Genomic DNA, 20,733 nt, shown 5'->3' on the forward strand with positions numbered 1-20,733 from the left:
AATCGTAAACAGTTGGGGTCCCAACACTGATCTCTGAGGCACATCACTAGTTACTGATCGCCAACCAGAAAAACACCCATTTACCTCACTCTTTGCTTTCTGTTATTTAACCAACCCTCTATCCATGCTAATACATTACCTGTAACATCTTACGTAACAGTCTTTGGACAGGCACCTTGTCAAATGCGTTCTGGATATCCAGATACTCCACATCGCAGGCTCCCCATTTCCACTGCACATGTAATGTTCTCAAAGAATTCCACCAAATTAGTCAAAAGTGACCTGCCCTTCATAAACCCAGGCTGCATTTTACCAATGGGACAATTTATATCCAGTAGCCTTGCTATTTCTTCCTTGATGATAGATTCAAGCATTTTTCCTACTACAGAGATTAAGCTAATTGGCCTATAATTCCCCGCTTTTTGTCTGCCTCCTTTTTTTAAACAGTGGCATCACATTTGCTGTTTTCCAATCTGTGGGAACCACCCCAGAGTCCAGCGAATTTTGGTAAATTACCACTAGTGCATTTGCTATTTCTCCAATGGGAGCAAATAGTACTATGGGATGCATTCCATCAGGGCCAGGAGACTTGTCCACCCCACTGGCTGCAGGGGAGGTCCCAGAGAGATGTTTTCCTTTGTTTAAGAAGTGTAGCAAGAATAATCCAGGTAATTACAGGCTGGTAAGCCTTACCTCAGCGGTAGGGAAATTATTGAAGGGGATTCTTCAAGACAGAATTTATTCCCACTTGGAAATAAGTGGACGTTTTAGTAAGAGGCAACATGGTTTTGTGAAGGGGAGATCATGTCTCACAAACTTCGAGTTTTTTGAGGAAGTGACAAAGATGATTGATAAAAGTAGGGTAGTGAATGTTGCCTATATCGACTTCAGTAAGGCGTTTGACAAGGTCCCTCATAGCAGACTGGAGCAGAAGGTGAAGTTGCATGGGATCAGGGGTGAGCGAGCAAGGTGGATACAAAACTGGCTCGGTCAAAGAAAACAGAGGGTAGCGGTGGAAGGGTGTGTTTCTGAATGGAGGGCTGTGACAAGTGGGGTTCCTCAGGGATTTGTGCTGGAACCTTTGCTGTCTGTAACGTAAGTGATTTGGAGGAAAATATAACTGGATTGGTTCGTAAATTTGTGGACAACATAAAGGTTGGTGGATTTACAGATAGCGATGCAGACCATCAGAGGATATAGCAGGATATTGACCAGTTGGAGACTTGGGCAGCGAGATGGCAAAAGGAGTTTAATCCAGACAAATGTGTGGTAATGCACTTTGGAAGGTCTAATACAAATAGGAAATATACAGTAAATGGCAGAATCCCTTAGAGTATTGGTGGGCAAAGGGATCTGGGTGTACAAGCACACAGGTCACTGAAAGTGGCAATGCAGGTGGAGAAGGTAGTCAAGAAGGCATATGGCATGCTTGCCTTCATTGGCCAGGGCACTGAGTTTAAAAATTGGCAAGTCATGTTGCAGCTGTATAGAACCTTAGGCCGTGCTTGAAATATAGTGTTCAATTCTGGTCACCACACTACCAGAAGGGTGTGTAGGCTTTGGAGAGGGTAGAGAAAAGATTTACCAGGATTTTGCCTGGTACGGATTGCATTAGCTATGAGAAGAGGTTGGAGAAACTTGGTTTGTTCTCACTTAGTGATGGAGGTTGAGGGGAGACCTGATAGAAGCCTACAAGATTATGAGAGGCACGGACAGAGTGGATAGTCAGAAGCTTTTTCCCAGGACGGAAGAGTCAATTACTAGGGGCATAGGTTTAAGGTGCGAGGGGCAAGGTTTAAAGGAGATGTATGAGGCAGATGTTTTACACAGAGAGTAGTGGGTGCCTGGAACTCGTTGCTGGGGGAGGTAGTGGAAGCAGATACGGTAGCGACTTTTAAGGGGCGTCTTGACAAGTACATGAATAAGATGGGAATAGAGGAATATGGTCGACAGAAGGGTAGGGGGTTACAGTTAAGTTGGGCAGCATGATCAGTGCAGGCTTGGAGGGCCGAAGGGCCTGTTCCTCTGCTGTAATCTTCTCTGGCCCCATTAACTTGCACAACACTACCTCTTTCGTGATAATGATAGTTTCTAGGTCCTCACCTGCCATAGCCTTCCTGTCATTAATTTTTGGCATGTTATTTGTGTTTTCCACTGTAAAGACTGACACAAAATGCCTGTTCAATGCCTCAGTCATTTTCTCATTTCCATTTATTACATCCCCCTTCTCATCCTCTAAACGATGAATGTCCACATTAGTCACTCTTTTTCGTTTTATATATTTGTAGAAACTTTTGCTATCAGTTTTTACTCTGAACTAGTTTATTCTCATAATCCATCTTACTTTTCTTTATAGCTTTTCTCATGGCTTTCTGTTGACATTTAAAGATCTCCCAATCCTCTAGGTTCCCACTAATCTTTGCCACTTTGTATGCATTTTCTTTCAATTTGATACCCTCCTCTATTTCCTTCGATATCGATGACTGATCATCTCTTTTTCTACAGTCCTTCTTTATCACTGGTATATAAGTTTGCTGAGCACTATGAAAGATCGCTTTGAAAGTCCTCCACTGTTCCTCAGTTGTCCCAGCATAAAGTTTTTGCTCCCAGTCTACCTCAGCCAATGCCTTCCTCATTCTTTTGTAGTCTCCTTTGTCTAAGGCAAGGCACTGGTATTGGATTTTACCTTCTCACGCTGCATCTGTATTTTAAATTCAATCATATTGTGATTGCTTCTTTCGAGAAGATCCTTATCTGCAAGATCATTAATTATTTCTGTCTCACTACGCGGGACCAGATCTACAATAGCTTGCTTCCTTGCATGTTCCATTACATACTGTTCAAGGAAGCTATTGCAGACATATTCTATGAATTCCTCCTCAAGTCTGCCTTGACCGACTCGTTTGACCAATTGATACGTACATTAAAATCCCCCGTGACAATTGCTGTACCTTTTTTTATGCATCAGTTATTTCTTTATTTCTTGCCCTCACCATGATGTCATTATTTGGTAGCCTATAGATTACGCCCAGTGACTTTTTCTCCTTACGATTTCTAATTTCCACCCAAATGGATTCAACCTTTTTTTTCCCCCCACAGAATCTCTCTCTCACTACCACTCTGATGTCATCCTCAAAATATCAGAGCTACACCGCCTCCCTTACCTTCCTGTCAATCTCTCTGAACAATCTGATACCCCCGGATATTTAACTCCCAGTCGTGACCATCCTGCAGCCATGTATCTGTACTCGTTCACAATGATTTGTGCCATCAACTCATTTACCTTGCTTTGAATGCTATGAGCATTCAACATAAAGTGCCCTTATGCTAATTTTTGTACCTTCTTTTTGATACCCTCAAAAAGTGCAGAAGTCTTTGAAGGTGGCAGTGCAAGCGGAGAGTGTGGTAAAGAAAGCCTATGGTATGTCAGCCTTTATAGGAAGGGGTATAGAATATAAGAGCTGGAGTCTAATGTTGCAGTTGTACAGAACGTTGGTTAGGCCGCATTTAGAGTACTGCGTCCAGTTCTGGTTGCCTTACTACCGGAAGGACGGAGACTCTGGAGAGAGAGTGCAGAGGAGGTTTACCAGGATGTTGCCTAGTATGGAAGGACTGGGGTATAAGGAAAGACTGAATAAATTGGGGCTCTTTTCCCTTGAAAGACGGCGACTGAGGGGGATCTAATAGAGGTATACAAGATTATGAAGGGTACAGATAGAATAAACAGAGGTAAGCTATTTCCTATGATAGAGACACATAGGACAAGGGGCCATGGGCTTAAGGTGAGGGGGGAGAGGTATGACACAGATATTAGAGGGAGGTTTTTCACAGAGGGTAGTGGAGGTATGGGATGCTCTGCCAAGTAAGGTGGTGGAGGCAAGCACGCTAGAGTCATTTAAGAGTAACTTAGACAGGCACATGACTGGGTTGGAGATGGGTGGATATAGGAGATTGTTTTAAATAAGGGTCATTAGCATTGGGGCGCCCCTGGTAAGGCAAATGGATATGGTACAACAATAATGTTTTTTTTGTCTTTTCATTCACAGGTTTTAAGTCAGTCCGCCTTGTGTCCAAGAAGGGGCATACACACGATGGGTCGTACTTGGGCTACTCTTGCTCGTTCGAGATTGGCCTAGTGCTTCATGTCGTTAGTGTGTGCCTAAACTGGACCAGATACTGGGCAAGACGACAGCTCAGTGACTATCACTGATTGCTGTGCAGACACATGGATTTGGGCCGGTGTCTGTGGGAGTTTGCGCATTCTCCCCATGCTTGTGTGGGTTTTCTCCGGGTGCTCCGGTTTCCTCCCACACCCCAAAGATGTTCTGTTAGGCTGATTGGCAGTCATAAATTGTCCCTAAATTAGTTTCCCTCAACGTGGATGGCCATAAAACATTAGACAAGGGTCATGGGTGGAGGGGGGGACCGGTGGTGTTAAGCTAGCGGCGCTAAGCTGGCGGCGCGGGCTCGTTGGGCCGAAGGGCCTGTTTCCCGGGCTGTTTTTGTTCTTTGTTTTTTTGAATTCTAACACTTCTGTTAATAACATCTCCTGAGTTCTCCTTCCTTTTAACTTTTTTCCTGATTTTTGACGTAGTTGGAACATTCTCCCCACATTTTATCCTTGCTCCCTTCTTCTTAGACTTCTTATATAGATTCCCAACCCCTGGCATATTAGTTTAAACATGTATGAATGTCATATACAGTTGGACTTGGTTTTGTCTCTACTGCCTGGCAGAGAAAGTACCAAAGAGCATCTGGCAATAATGGAAGAGAGCCAAGAACAACGGTCTTCAGGAGAACAAAAAACATACAAAAAAAAAATCCATGCCAGTTTTACATGCAACATTCAGGTTCAACTTCAACTCCATCTACAAGATTGCCCAAGTCTGCTTAATGGATGGCACTGCAACCTTCTAGATGAGCACTACTGAACAGGAAGCAAGTTACCCACCTAACCATTACAACATTAGTTTTGAATCAGTTTTGTTTTGATTGTAACTTCATCCCTCAAAAGGGTCACCACACCCAAAGCCCATCTGGCTTCACTGGACTGGCATATGCAATACTGAGCCTATTGTGTATCTGCCACTATCCCACAGTTAGCCTGTGAGAAACTGATTCTGGTTACAGATGGGTGGGAACACACAGCTGCAGTCTAAGCTGAATCCATCCATACTGAAAATGCTATTAGCAGGCAGCTGCTCTGCTTCAAACATTGGCAGTCTGTTGTACTAGATCACAAAATTACCAATCCTGTCCGCCAATGCCACCAACTGCTCTTGGAAAATAAAGCACTGTCCTTCATAATTCTTTCAAAATATTCATAATTCACATTATACTAAGGTAAAAATATTCCCAATGTGATCAAATAGCTGTTAATATATTGAAAGCACTATGTCAGCATGGCGATCATTACAGATGCAAAACAATTAATTGGAGAAAAAAAGCAATTAATTGGATGGTTTTAAACTGGAACCAAAACAAGTGCACAATTCACAAATTTCATCAAACATTTAAACCTTGCGGTTACCTAATTATATTTTAAAATGTTTTGCGCAATAAATGATTAAAAGTGTCTTGTATTGACAAAGTGTATATCATCCATCCAATTTACAGTCAACATAGCCAGAGGCAAACTGTTTGTATCAGAATAAAAACTAAACATCCAGCGCGTATTTCCATTCTATCCCACTCTGACATATTGCAATTGTGTCACATTGCAAAAACTTAAAGAGAAGCAATCATTTGAAATGTTCAAAATCCTTCCAACAATTCAAAATATCTTCACTGAGGCAACAGCTAGAGAAACTCTTGACTATCAGTTAGACTACCAATTGTACTTATGTAAGCCAAGGCTGTGAACCAAAGGCAGAGCAGCAATAAACTCTGATCAAACCTGTGTTTATTTAATAGCAATTAGACTTTTGGGGCCTGAAAAAGGATACTACTATCCTTCAACAAGAAACGACATTGGTACAACACTCCTGCCTTTTTAAAACAATTTATAATCTGACTTACCGTGATTCTACCACCAGCAGGTCCATGATGTGGATAGGTGTATAAAATGATCAAACTGATATGCATTTTATATCATACTTTGCTGTATTAAAGTTTTCACGCACATAATTGTCTCAAATTTCATATTCGTAAAAACACAACATAGTCATAACAGAAAGGGTAAATAACATACCAACCAGCAAGAATATTTTAAAAACCATGAAGTTCATAAATTCACATAGAGGCAAATAGCAACCAATACACAAAACATCAAACAGTTCCAAACGTTTTGAAAATATTTTAAGGCTCAGTTTGTTTTCTCTGTCAAATTGAACCACGATTACAAATAAAGTTTGTAACATCATAAAATTGACCAAACTTAGCGAAACACTTTCAATATTCAAAGTGAATCTAACAAGATTTTCCACCGGAAGCATAAAACTATAGGAGAAGCCTGTGCTTATGATCATGCAGGTGTACAGGCCAGGACCACCACTGAAGTGACTCAAAAATACACCCAGCATACATTTAGAAAGAACAAAAGAAAGCAAGGCCAGCTACTACATGCAGCATTTCCCATTAATTAGCCTTACCACTCAACTTTGGTGCATCAATGGAAAAATTTAGGGCAGCAAAAATAATCAGAATTCATTATTTGATTGATCAAAAACAAGCAAAGCATGAATCATAGAACAGAATCCCTACAGTGCAGAAGTAGGACATTTGGCCCATCAAATCTGCACCAACAACAATCCCACCCAGGTCCTATCCCTAGAACTCCATATATTTACCCCGATAATCCCTCTAACCTATGCATTCTGGGACACTAAGGGACAATTTAGCATAGCCAATGAATCTAATCCCCGCATTTTTAACTATGGGAGAAAACTGGAGCACCAGGAGGATTCCCATGCAGACAGAGGGAGCATGTGGATAGACAGAAGCTTTTTTGCAGAGTGGAAGAGACAATTACTAGGGGGCACAGGTTTAAAGTACGAGGGACAAGGTTGAAAGGAGATGTATGAGTCAAGCTTTTTTTTTTACACAGAGGGTGGTGGGTGACTGGAACTAACTGTCAGGGGAGATAGTGGAAGCAGATACAATAGTGAATTTTAAGGGGCGTCTGGACAAATACATGAATAGGAATGGAATAGAGGGATATGATCCCCAAAAGGATAGAGGGTTTTAGTTCAGTCGAGCAGCATAGTCGGTGCAGGTTTCAAGGGCCAAAAGGGCTGTTTCTGTGCTGTAATGTTCTTTATTCTTTGTAACGTGCAAGCTCCACACAGACAGTGACCCAAACCGGGAATCGAGCCAAGGTCCCTGGAGCTGTGAGACAGCAGTCCTAACCACTGTGCCGCCAGGTAGCTTTATTGCAGAAAATCATTTTAGGTTACTGTATTTAAGGGGTTGTTTCCATTGAAATAACTGTTTATCCCTCAAATAACGCCACCAAAATATATTAATTGGCCTCTCTGTATAGAAAGTGGTTACATAGTTTGCCTTCAACAATCACGTCAAAACCAACTCATTAATTGTAAAATGTTTTACCACAGGACATGAAAGGTGCTATGCAGAGCAGAAGTTTTTGTCCCCCGGTCTGTCAAGGATTTATGTAAACATCACCATCTCCAGGGGTGACTTCTTAAACTTTTTCATATCAGTGGAGAAATGCACATTCTAGAATCTGAAATAGCATAAACTCCAACTCATTGAAAGCAAGGTCACATGCCTTCAAAACTACTGAAAATCAGCATGAAAATACTGAAAGGGGGTAATGGAGCAGGTCAAAAATAACTGAACAATTCAGTTCTAGAGTCCCTTTGTTTAAATTACTCATCTGAAAAGCAGTCAGGGGAGTGCTGAGGTAAACCATTTGATTGTCTTAGCCCCTGCAGCAATTCTTTTTGCTCCATATGGTTCTATATGATCCTTTGCTGGGTAAACCATAAATTGGTGATTGTGTGAAATGTTCAATCAAATCCTCGAATCACAAGAATGTCACATGTCTCTGATCCATGTGACCACTGCAATACTCTGTGTACCCATGAATTGTGATTAGAAAGCTTTGTAGGATTCTGGCAACACCAATATCAAATCTGAATTGCTCTTGTAAGATCTTGGGGTCGGGTCCATAGGACTCTTAAACCAGCCTCGCAGGTGGAGGATGTGGTCAAGAAGGCGTATGGTGTACTGGCCTTCATCAATTGAGGGACTGAGTTTAGGAGTTGGAGGTAATGCTGCAACTTTATAAGACCCTTGTCAGACCCCACTTGAAGTACTGTGCGCAGTTCTGGTCGGCTCACTACAGGAAGGATATGGAAGCTATTGAGAGAGTGCAGAGGAGATTTACAAGGATGTTGCCTGGATTGGGAGGCATGCCTTATGAAGATAGCTAGGTCTCTTCTCCCTGGAGAGACGAAGGTTGAGAGGCGACCTGATAGAGGTTTATAAAATGTTGAGAGGAATAGATAGGGTGGATTCTCGGAGGCTATTTCCCAGGGCTGAAATGGTCACTACGAGAGGACACAGGTTTAAGATGCTGGGAAGCAAGTACAGAGGAGATGTTAGGGCTAAGTTTTTCACTCAGAGGGTGGTGAGCAAATGGAAACGGCTGCTGGTGGTGGTGGTGGTAGAGGCGAACTCGCTGGGATCTTTTAAAAAAACTTCTGGGCGAGTACGTGGGATTGGGAGTTACAGATGGCTTGGTAGGTATCGATGTGATCGGCGCAACTTGTGGGCCGAAGGGCTGTTTGTGCTGTAGTGTTCTATGTAAGATTGGAAGACTCTGTTGAAAAGCTCACATGCCTGTGATATTGCTAATTTAGGCTCTCACCAATGCCTGCAGATCCAATTTGCTGCACAATAGGGTTACGAATAAAAGCTATAGCCTGTTATGCCAAGATGTGGTTTAATTCAGATATTGTGGCTATTCCTACAAAAGGTAGGATATCCTACCCGAAAAGGGAAACGTGTCACGAGAGCAAGTGGCTGTTGGGGAGCCAAACCATTTAATACAATTCTCCAGAGACCATCATTTATGACAGAGATAGCTCCCCTTGGTTAATCTTTATTTCTTAAGATAGTGAAATGCTTCAGAAAGATCTTCCAATTATACCGCGGCTTAAGTCTTCACAGAATATTGCAACCAATAAAGTAAAAGAAGTGCTATCACTGTTATTTAGGCAAATCCAAAGATGTGCAAGTTTGGTAGATTGGCCATGATAAATTGCCCCTTGTTAGACGGATAAGCAGGGTAAAAATGTGCGATTATGGGGAAAGTGCCTGAGTGGGATTGTTGTCAGTGCAGGCAAGATGGGCTGAATGTCCTCCTTGTGCACTGTAGGGATTTTATGGTTCTAAATATGGCAGCCTATTGACGCAATGCAACATCTCTCAAACATCAATCAGTTAATTTGGTTTGGAAAATAAATTGCAACCAGAACACTTGTACACCTTGCTCATTGCCAATACTGCTACAGGATCTTTTGCACCCACCTGAATTACAAACATCATCCAAAATACTGTAGTTCCAGCCTTGGTAACATTTCATTGGTACTACAGTGAAGTATCACCCTTAATTATAAACTCAGGTGCCTGGAATGTCTCAAAAACACAATCCTGAGGGACAAAAATGTTATCAGTCAAGCCAAGCTGATTCTTCATTGACAAGGCGGCTATGGCAGGTAAGGACCCAGAAATTATTATCACGAAAGAAGCAGTGTTAGGTAAGCTAATAGAGCAAAAGGTAGACAAGTCTCCTGGCCCTGAAGGAATGCATCCCAGGATACTACAAGAGATGGCAGGGGGAATAGCAAATGCATTCGTGGTAATTTACCAAAATTCACGGTACTCTGGGTCAGTTCCAGCAGATTAGAAAATAGCAAATGTGACGCCACTGTTTAAAAAAGGAGGCAGACAAAACGTGGGTAACCATAAGTCAGTTAGCTTAACTTCTGAAGTGGGAAAAATGTTTGAATTGATCATCAAGGAAGAAATAGCGAGACATTTGGATAGAAATTGTCCTATTGGAAAGACACAGCATGGGTTCATAAAGGCAGGTCATGTTTAACTAATGTAGTGGAATTTGTTGAGGACATTACGAGTGCAGTAGACAACATGGAATCGGAGGATATAGTGCATCTGAATTTCTAGGAGGCATCCGACAAAGCGCCGCATCAAAGACTGCTGCATGAGGTAACGGTGCACGGCGTTAGAGTAATGTAGCATGGATAGAGGATTCATTAACTAACAGAAAGCAAAGAGTGGGGGTAAATGGGTGCTTTTCTGGTTGGCAATCAGTGACAAGTGGTGTGCCTCAGGGATCAGTGTTGGGACCACAATTGTTTACGATTTACATAGATGATTTGGAGTTTGGGACCAAGCATATGTGTCAGAATTTGCAGATGATACTCAGGTGAGTGGTAGAGCAAAGTGTGCAAAGGACAGTGAACGTCTGCAAAGGGATATGGATAGATTAAGTGAGTGGGCAAGGGTCTGACGGACGGAGTACAATGTTGGTAAATGTGACATCATCCATTTTGGTAGGAATAATAGCAAAATGGGCTGTTATTTAAATGGTAAAAAAAACTGTAGCATGCAGAGGGACCTGGGTGTCCTTGTGCATGAATCAGAAAAGGTTGGTTTGCAGGTGGAGCAGGTAATGAAGGCAGCAAATGGAATTTTGTCCTTCACTGCTACAGGGATGGAGTTTAAAAACAGGGAGTTTATGTCGCAGCTGTATACAGTGCTGGTGAGGCCACACCTGGAGTATTGTGTACAGTTTTGGTCTCCTTACTTGAGAAAGGATATACTGGTGGGGGCAAGAGCGGTGCAGAGGTGATTCATGAGGTTGATTCCGGAGTTGAGAGGGTTGGCGTATGAGGATAGACTGAGTAGACTGGAACTATACTCTACGGAATTTAGAAGAATTGGGGGGTGGGGGGTGGGATACCTTATAGAAACATATAAAGTTAAGAAGAGAAGAGATAAGTTAGAAGCAGGGAGGTTGTTCCCACTAGGTAAAACCAGAACTAGGGGATATAGCCTCAAAGCAAGGGGGAGCAGATTTAGGACTGAGTTGAGGAGGAACTGCTTCACCCAAAGGATTATGAATCTGTGGAATTCCCTGTCCAGTGAAGCAGTTGAGGCTACCTCCTTGAATGTTTTTAAGGCAAAGATAGATAGAGTTTTGAACAGTAAAGGGATTCAGGGTTGTGGTAAGCGGTCGGGTAAGTAGTGCTGAGTCCACACAAAGATCAGCCGGGATCTTTTTGAATGGCAGAGCAGGTTTGAGGGGTCAAATACCTATTCCTGCTCCTAGTTCTTATGTTCTTTAACTGCAATGGTGTTTGCTTCATTAATCAACGTAATATAAATAGCTGCTGCCATGAGCCCCAACACTTAACTGCCAAAAAAAGTTGGCACCCATTATGAATTATTCCGTGAAAAGGAGATTTTGCATGCAGACAAAGAACCAAGCATTAAAGAAAAACAGAATTTGAATTGCCTCTATTGGGATTTTTCTCAATCTCTTCAGAATCCCAAGATACTTTCAATCCATTTCATCATGGACTGCAGCTTCCTTATATAAACTTCTGCAATTATCCAAGTTAGGATAGCATTGAATGTGTTTAGCTAGGAGGCTGCCACTATGGATTCAAAAATATTTAGTGCTCTTAACAAATCAACTAGAAGCAGTCTGTATTTACAATTGTGGCTCCCCAAATGGGAAAATCTTCATTTAAGCCTCTGTCTGTCAACGTGTTGTAATTTTATCAGCTTGAACTTCAAGAACTCACAAATGCATTGTTCAGTTGTTTAAGAATCAAGATGATGGCGGTCAATAACAGAATGTCATCTTAACCTTCATTTCTCTCTATAGGTTAGAGGAAGATTATTCGGCAAGAACTCTTCCCACCCTCTCTCCAATCCTTCAAGCCAGAATATGGGATATTATCTGCAATGCAGACTCAAGAAGACAAACATTAGTGTTGAAAGTTTCATTTTTAGATGAGTGTATATCCTTCCTCAATGTTGTAGTGGAAATACAAAATTCTCTAGATCAGTTGGAGAAAATGTACACCTCAAGCAAAGAATTTTAAAAAGGTGAAAACCTCTGAATATCAGCGAAGAAAGCTTACCTAGATCTATCAGAACATTTGAAGATGATCACTCAAGCTACTAAACTTATACAATTACTCATGTAAAGATTACATGAAATGCAATGTATTCTTTACATAAAGCATTAAAATATTGCTGCTATAAATCAGAGTCAGAACGAGGAATTCTGAGGCAGCACAGCCCATCCACAGTTCCAAAAAGAAACAAATATAAGGAGCAGCAAGCAGATCATAATTTCAGTCTTGGATATCATAGTTCTTATTTAGATAAGCAAGTACCATGCGAGAATTCCAGAAGCTTCTTATTTCCTGGCTAATCACGTGTGCAGGCAGTCTCTCTAGTTTCTCAGTTTTGGAGATGAGAAGCAGGGCAAGGTATACAAAACACTGAGGATTCCCAGAAGCACACTTTCCAGGAAGTGATCACCCTGCAGAAGTTCAGGAAGGTAATAAACAGATTCCTAGGCATTGGAATCAACCCTGAAGAAAAAGTGGATAGAATGCATCTCAACGAAGCTGGGATTAATTTTTTGTTGGGCGTTAACTAGTACATTGGGGCAGTTTAAATTGACTTGGCAAGGATGGATAAGGCGACAAATCACACAGGAAATTGGGAACAGCAATAAATTATTGTCCAGAAATAAAAACCAGAGAAAGACTAATGGAAAACAATTTGAGGTGGATTTAGAGACTATTTCAATGAAGAAGGATTCATAAAATAGGCAAAGCCTATTTTATTAGAACTACGGAAGAGAGAAACGATTGCACTGCTGAATGTGTACCATAGATCCCAAAATAGTGTTGGAGCAACTATGCAGGAACAGTAGTGATAATGGGGGAATTGAATTATCTGAACCAGACTGGGATAGCAGCAGTGTAAAAGAATGAAATGTGTGCAAGAGAACTGTCTTGGCCACTTGCGTTTCCACCTCAAAGGGGAAGAGGAATCATTGAATCATCTGGAGAATAAAGTGGGGCAAGTAGAATTGGTTTCAGTGGAAGAACTTGTGAGGAAATCATAATGATTACAATGGTTATCAAAAAGGACAAGGTACAATCAAATGTAAAAATACTCAATGGGAGGAAAGCTAACTTCAACTGAGTTGAAAAAATTTGGTCCAGGTGCACTGATTTCAAAAATCAGTAGGCTACACAGCAATTAAAACAATCGGAAGCATTTAAGGAAATAAAGTGCATTTAAGGAATAAAGGAAATAAGCATTTAGGTAGAAAGCAGACAAATTCCTATGAGTGAGAAAAAGAACATTCAATGTTTGAGCTCCTTGGATGATTCAAGATAAAGATTAAAATGAAACAGCAAGAGGCTTACAACATTTGTAGTACAATTTTTTTTATTCTTTCATGAGGTATGTGTGTTACAGGCAAAGCCAGCATTTGTTGCCCTTGAACTGAGTGGCTTGATGGGCAACCTCAGGGGGCAATCAAGAGTCAATCACATTGCTGTGGGTCTGGAGTCACATGTAGGTCAGACCAGGTAGATTTCCTTCACTGAAGGGCATCTGTGAATCAGATGGGTTTTTATGACCATCAACAATGGTTTCATGGTCATTACCAAGACTAGCTTTCAGTTCCAGATTTGTTGAATGAACTTAAATCTGCCAGCTGACATAGTGGGATTTGAACCTATGCCCCAAGATCATTATTAACTTGGGGCTCCGTATTCTAGTCCAGTAACATTTCCACTTTGTTACCGTCACTCCAATGCCACCTGCCCTATAAGAAAAACAGGTTGAATATAAAAAGTACAGCCGAGTTTTGAGAAAAAAAAGAGGGGCAAACAAGAGACTAGATTAGCAGCTAACATAAAAGGGTACCAAAAAGTATTTCTGAACACTAATAGTAAAAGAGCAGTCAAGAAAAACATGAGCTGATTCAGAAGCATAAAGGGAGATATTCTTGAGGTGGCAGAGTACTAAATGAGTACTTTGCATCCATCTTCACTAAAGAGAAAAGGATGCCAGTGTAGCAGTCTAAATAGGATGCATTCTATGATACTAAGCACGGGAGATAAAATGTGGAGGGACTCTACCCTCTTTAGACCCTCTATAGGCTCTATCCCGTATAGATAGATAGAGTAGGCGTGCAGAGGCTATTTCCTCGGGTGGACGTAGCTGTTGCTGGGGGCATAAGTACAAGGTTCATGGTAGGAGATATAGGATGGATGTCCAAGGTAGATTCTTCACTCAGAGTGGTTGGAGTGTGGAATGCACTGTCTGCTGTGATAGTGGAGCTGGACACTTCAGGAACTTTTAAGCGGTTATTGGATAGGCACACGGAACACACCAGAATGATAGGAAGTGGGATAGCTTGATCTTGGGTTTGGATATAGCCCGGCACAACGTTGAGGGCCGAAGGGCTGTACTGTGCTATGTACCCACAATGTTTTCAATAGTCCTTGGAAACAAGGTGCTATGCCAGAGGACTGAAGGATTAAGTGTTACACTTGTTTAAAAATGGGAAAAAGCATAAACCCAGCAATGTTCAGCACCATTCCCAACACCTCAGATACTGAAGCAGTCCATGTTCAAATGCAGCATAAGTTGGACAATATCCAGGCTTGCGCTGATAAGTGGCAAGTAATATTCGTGCCATACAATGACTACCTCCAACAAGACAGAATCTAACCATAACCCATGACATTCAAGGTATTACCTTTGCTGAAACCTCACTACCACCACCCAGGGGGTTACCATTGATCAAAATTGGAATTGGACTAGCCACATAAATACTGTGTTTGCAAGGACAGGTCAGAGGTTAGGAATCCTGCAGCAAGCAATTGACCTCCGAGTCCCCAAAACTGTCACCACCACCAAGAGTGTGATGGAACATTCTCCACCGCCTTGGATGAGTGCAGCTCCAACCACACTCAGAAACTCGACATCATCTGGGAGAAAGCAGCCCACTTGATTGACACCCCATCCTTAGACATTCATCCCCTCCACCATCAGGGCAAAGTGTCAGCCATGTGTACCGTCTACAAGCTGCACTGCAGCAACTCACCAAGGCTCCTTCGTAAGAACCTTCCTAATCCGAACATCTACAAATACATAGGACAAGGGTAGCAGTAAAACAGAGCACCACCACCAAATTCCACCCCACACTATCCAGACATGCTACCTCATCACTTTTCCTTCAATGTCGCTGGGTCAAATCCTGGAACTCCCTCCCAACTAGTACTGTGGGCGTACCTACTTACACCACATGGACAAAAGTCTTTAAAGAAGGCAGGTTATCATCACCTTCTCAAGGGCAATTAGGGACCTGCAATAAATGCTGGTTGAGACAGTGATGCCCTTACTCATGAAAGAATAAAATTTTTAAAAATTCAATGAAATGATCAACCCTTTATCTTGCAATTTTTTGAAAAGATAATGAACAAAATTTATTCAAGGAGAAAATGCAGGAGGGAGTGACTTGATAATATTCAAATTCGGATATTGAATATTACTCCCAAATACGAAAGACAAATATTATGCACAAACACACCAAGTTCTGTTACATCAAGAGCTGTGAAACACGCCACAATTCCCTTTTTGTTTGTCAATTAACATCAGCTTTGGGGCAGGATGGGAACACTACACAAAAAACACTAAGTACTAAACAGTCTTATTTCACAATTGTAACTGATAGAGAAAACAGTATGTCATAAAAAGCCAAGAGAAAAAACAAGTCTTGGTGTTCAGTGCCTTACAACAACAGTGACAGTCTACATCATACACTTATTCCATCAATCCAATTTTGAGCTTTACCAAATGCCACCTTTTCCAAAGCAATTCAATAAACAATCAAATTAGGTCATTACTGATAAAATGTCTGTACTTGTTGCGATTATCTGTGACAAAAGGGAGAATTTTGAATTTCAATACTCAAAAACACAACACATTGAAGCTCTCTGTGTTATCCATCAAACATTAATTTACTGGATTCATTCATAAACAAGAATGAAACTCAAGCAGAAAGCAAAATTTACGTCTAATTTACTGCATCACCTTTGGTTTTGTTTATGAATCAAGAGTTTGACATTTGTGCAGTCAACACACCAAGCAAAGCCTTGGCAACATGACACAGGAATCAGATAAAAATCAGTGAGGTAAGAGCCGATAAAAGCTTTTTGGCATCAGAGTTTTCTCATATCTAATTCCAATATCAACAAATTGCCATTAGGATTTTAGACAACTGTTTAACAGGAAATACAAACTTTTACAAATTCAAGATCCTTGTTAAAAAGGAGTATACTCACTGTATATTGGACCGTTGCTACTGCTGCCTGGGGAGGGTAGATGCGGTCTTCAAGTGTCTGTTGTACAGGTCCTCTGGCAATTCTGTAGTAAAATGGGGTGTTAAGGAAAAACAAATGTTCAAAGGGATCACTTTCTATTCCAGGACTGCTCTTTCCAGTACTGTTCATTCCAGCTTCAATCAAATGATTCTATTAAACCAATCCTACTGACCAACAACTATCAAGCAAATCTTCATGTTAATGAAAGTTAGACGTTCAACTTGGTCTGTGTACTACACTTAAGACTGTAGGTAACCTGACCACACTGCAACTGAATGCTGTCATCTGCCTGGATTGTTGCCAAAATCAAATATTTGGCCATCTGGTTATGTAGTTATAGAATACAACTGTGCAAAGATTTCAGACTCATACGCGATCACCGGACAGCAATAAAAATGTCCTTCGTACAAAAAAAGCTGCAAATATTTCAGGGTAACGGAACAAAGCCACAAATATTAAAGTGCAACAGAAATGTATACATGCTAAGAGACAAGCTGCAGACTAGCAACTAACAGATTCAGATTAATTATTCCAGCTCCAAAATCCAATTGCAGCAGTTGCACTTGAGCAATTCTACTTCAGCACTTAACAGCCCAACAGATGTAAAAATTTAACTTACTGCACAATGGAGAAAAGTAGCGCCTAAAATTTCAATTACATTCAACCTAAAACTGTGCATTGGAAAAGTCATCATTATAAAAACACTTGCAGCACCCAGATATTTTGGCAACAGAAGATTTCTAGCAAACTAAATACTAAGAAGTACAAAAGTTGGCATTTTCAGTTGTCTACAACTGAATGCTTTATCCATATTTTTGTCAGCATCAGCTTCAATTGTTCTATCCCCACTAGGCTAACCTACCATTCTCTTCCATTAACTTCACATCATTCAAAACTCCTGCTGTCCACTGCCTATCTGATATCATCTATACTAACTCAGGGCCTCTGATACTTCCAATTTGAAATTCATTTCATATGAAGAAGTCCCTTCATAACTCCTCTCCCTCTACTCTTCCTAAACTAAACCCTGAACCCTGATTAGGATGAGAACAACAATAATCTTAGAATACAAAGATTAATATGCTTCCACACCCAACATTCACTTACTGACCATTTGAACCTTTGTTCAAAGAAAAATTGGGATTCAAACCCCAAATACATGCACATATGTCAACATATTTCATAACCCCTTTTTGGAAATATGTTCTCTGGAAGAAAATCAGGCAATTTAAACTGGGATTAAAACATTGGTTTTCGACCAAATCAGGAAACTGAACTTTGTAGTACAACAAAATTATCTGTACATTGCAACAAGATTCATGTCACAAAACAGCACAGAAGGAGTCTGTTTGACTCAAGAAGTCTGCTCTGGCTTTTTCAAAGAGCAATCCAGTTTGCTGTACTCACCTGCTCTTTGCCCAGAACCCAGAAATATTATCTCCTTCAAGTGTTCACTAATTCCCTATTAAAGGTTGAATTGAATCTGCGACCACCAACTCTTCAGGCAGTGCATTCCAAATCCTCACTGCTTACTGTATAAAAACAAAAGACTTTCTTCATGACTCCTCTGGTTCTTTTGCCAATCATCTTAAATCTGTGCCATCTGGTTATTCATCGTTAGCCATGAAAAACATTTTATTGTGCTATTTTTCAGCAAGAAGCAGAGACATGCAAATTCCAATACCTCTGAGCAAACCCAACTCTGCATAGTTCTGACATCGCTACATTGTAAACTGGGCATAATGTCACATAAAGAATAAAGAAAATTACAGCACAGAAACAGGCCCTTCGGCCTTCTAAGCTGCAGTGTTGGCAAATGTCAAATTTCTCACCACTCAATATCCTATTTCAATTGCCCACGGAAACAAACAATCTAAGTCTCAATGGAAAGTTTATTAATAACTCTGCCTAACCCAAAACATGTACTGGTTAAAATCAACTGAACTGGAAATAAGGAAAGTTTGTAAAGATGAACTCAAAAAAATTGGAATATGAAATCCTGTCAACACTTCCACTCCTTAAAATAGAAACAAGTTGTTCTAATCATTTTTAGATTGATTTATCGTAACTAGCCGACTTCAAATTATCATGGAAATAAACTGAAAAAACTTTGTGCTTTTTGCTACCAATGTATGTACACTTCAGCTCAATAATTTTCTCAAATGTCATGGTTAAAAACAAAATGTTGTCTCATATTTGAAAGCATTCTGTTGTAAAACAAAGATGGTTTCCAAATTGGCAAAAGCTCATTGATGCATCCAGCTAATTCTATCATTCCAGAGTCCACCACAGGATCTCTACACTCATTTTCATTAATTCATCTTTTTCCTATTCCCCATTATGCACCAAATTAATATGAAATTAGAACTATGTAACTGAGCTCACCGTGTTCATTCATGTGCATGTTTAGGCTGCAGCTCTGGATCCAAGCTATCACTCCACTTCCAATTTTGTTTCTTTCTTTTTCACTTTATCTCTTCCTAATCTCTCTTCTATTTTCGTGTCTCATTTCACTTCTCTATGCTAAGGTGCTCTGCCCTCTTAATTTCCCACCCGAGCCTTTCAGTATTCCTTGACCATCCTGCTCTCTTAGCACTGTCCTAGGCTCGACTTCCTGTTAGGTAAGCCTACAGCTTCCCTCTGTGTCTCTCTTCACATCCCCAATGGGCTCATCAAGAAACACAGTGCAGGTTCATTACAAGTAATAACCTCAAATGCCCCATCTCATACTGACATTTCCCTCTTCGTCCTTCCTGCCCTGTCAGTCTCTGACAGCACTGATCACATCATCCTTCTCCAATGCCTTTTCCAGCTGGTTGGGATTACTCTCACCTAATTCCATTCTTTTCTAACCATAGCCAAAGAATCACTTGCAATAGCTTCTTTGCCAGCTGCAGTATTGTTACCTTTGGTGGCCAAGATCTATCCTGACCTCCTCCTATTTCTCATCTACATGCTGTCTCTTTGTCACACAGTTCAAAGGTATGTTACTTTTCACACATATGCTGATTACATTCAACTCCTCCACTGTTGCTAACTTATCAGACCTCTCATCCAGCATCAATATTGGATGAGTGAAAATTTCCTCCAAGTAATTATTGGTAAGATTGAAGCCATGGTTTTCTATTCCCTAGCTGCTGATTCCACTCATCTCCCTAGCAACTATATGAAATTAAATCAGTTTGTTCACATCCTTAGTGTCACACGTAATCCCAGATGAGTTTACTGCCTCATTCATGTCAACACTATGTCCAACAATTTTCACCTTCATAACATCACCCAACTTCACTCTTGTCTTAGCTCATCTGCTGCAGCAGCCCTCATGTTTTCATTATATCTGGACTCAACTATTTCAACAGTCTGGTTGGTCTCCTACATTCTATACCCCTTAAACCAGAGGTTATCCAAAACTCTGCTGCCCATTTCTCAACTCGCTGAGTCCTGCTCGCCTATCACCTTGCCTTCACTGACCTAATCTGGTTCTCGGTTAAGCAAGAACTTGGTTTTAAAACTCTCACCCTTATTTTCAAATCCTTCCCATGGCTGTGACCCACCCTAACTTTGTAATCTCCTTCAGCTCCGCAACCTTCATCTCTCTGCTCCTTTAATTCTAGCCTGTTGTGCACTCCCAATTTTAATCAATCCACCACTTTGATTTATTGCTGTCACATCTATTAGTGTGCAAAGTATTGTTTCTTGCATGCCATATCGACAAGCAATACCAGTCATAGAGAAGAAAAGGATGTGGTGTTACAGTATAGCTAGGGTGTAGCAAAAGATCAACTTAGTGCAAGGTAAGTCCATTCAAAAATCTGATGGCAGCAGGGAAGAAGCTGTTCTTGAGTCAGCTGGTACGTAACCTCAGACTTTTGCAACTTTTCCCCAATGGAAGAAGTTGGAAGAGAATATGCCTGGGTGCATGGGGTCATTAATTATGCTGGCTGCTTTGCTGAGGCAGCGGGAAGTGTAGACAGAGTCAATGGATGGGAGGCTGGTTTGCGTAATGGATTGGGCTACATTCACATCCTTCTGTAGTTCCTTGCAGTCTTGAAGAGAGCAGGAGCCATACCAAGCTGTGATACAATCAGAAAGAACGCTTTCTATGGTGCACCTGTAAAAGCTGGAGCGAGTTGTAGTGGACATGCCAAACCTCCTTAATCTTCTGATAGAGTCAAGTCATTGGCGGGCTTTCTTAACTATAGTGTCAGCATGGGAAAGACCAGGACAAGTCCCTGCAGTTATCTAAGCCCATAAGCTCTCAAATACCCTCGCTTCCACCTCTCCATCTCGCCTTCCTCCTTTTGGCAATCCGCTA

The 20,733-nt window shown here is 41.0% G+C and overlaps 1 protein-coding gene across 7 annotated transcripts in view; it reads right to left on the reverse strand.

The window, feature by feature from the left end:
- The window catches only part of LOC145360241 (eukaryotic translation initiation factor 4 gamma 3-like), a 338,012-nt gene that overhangs the window by 275,161 nt on the left and 42,118 nt on the right, over nt 1-20,733 (reverse strand). For all 7 annotated transcript variants that reach the window (XM_080215311.1, XM_080215316.1, XM_080215315.1 and 4 more), the window contains exon 3: nt 16,380-16,461. In XM_080215311.1, coding sequence (XP_080071437.1) covers nt 16,380-16,461 — 82 coding nt within the window. The remainder of the gene's footprint in view (nt 1-16,379; nt 16,462-20,733) is intronic.

Source organism: Carcharhinus amblyrhynchos, chromosome 30, assembly GCF_965287045.1.
Source record: "Carcharhinus amblyrhynchos chromosome 30, sCarAmb.v2.hapA, whole genome shotgun sequence".
Classification (NCBI taxonomy): Eukaryota; Metazoa; Chordata; class Chondrichthyes; order Carcharhiniformes; family Carcharhinidae; genus Carcharhinus; species Carcharhinus amblyrhynchos.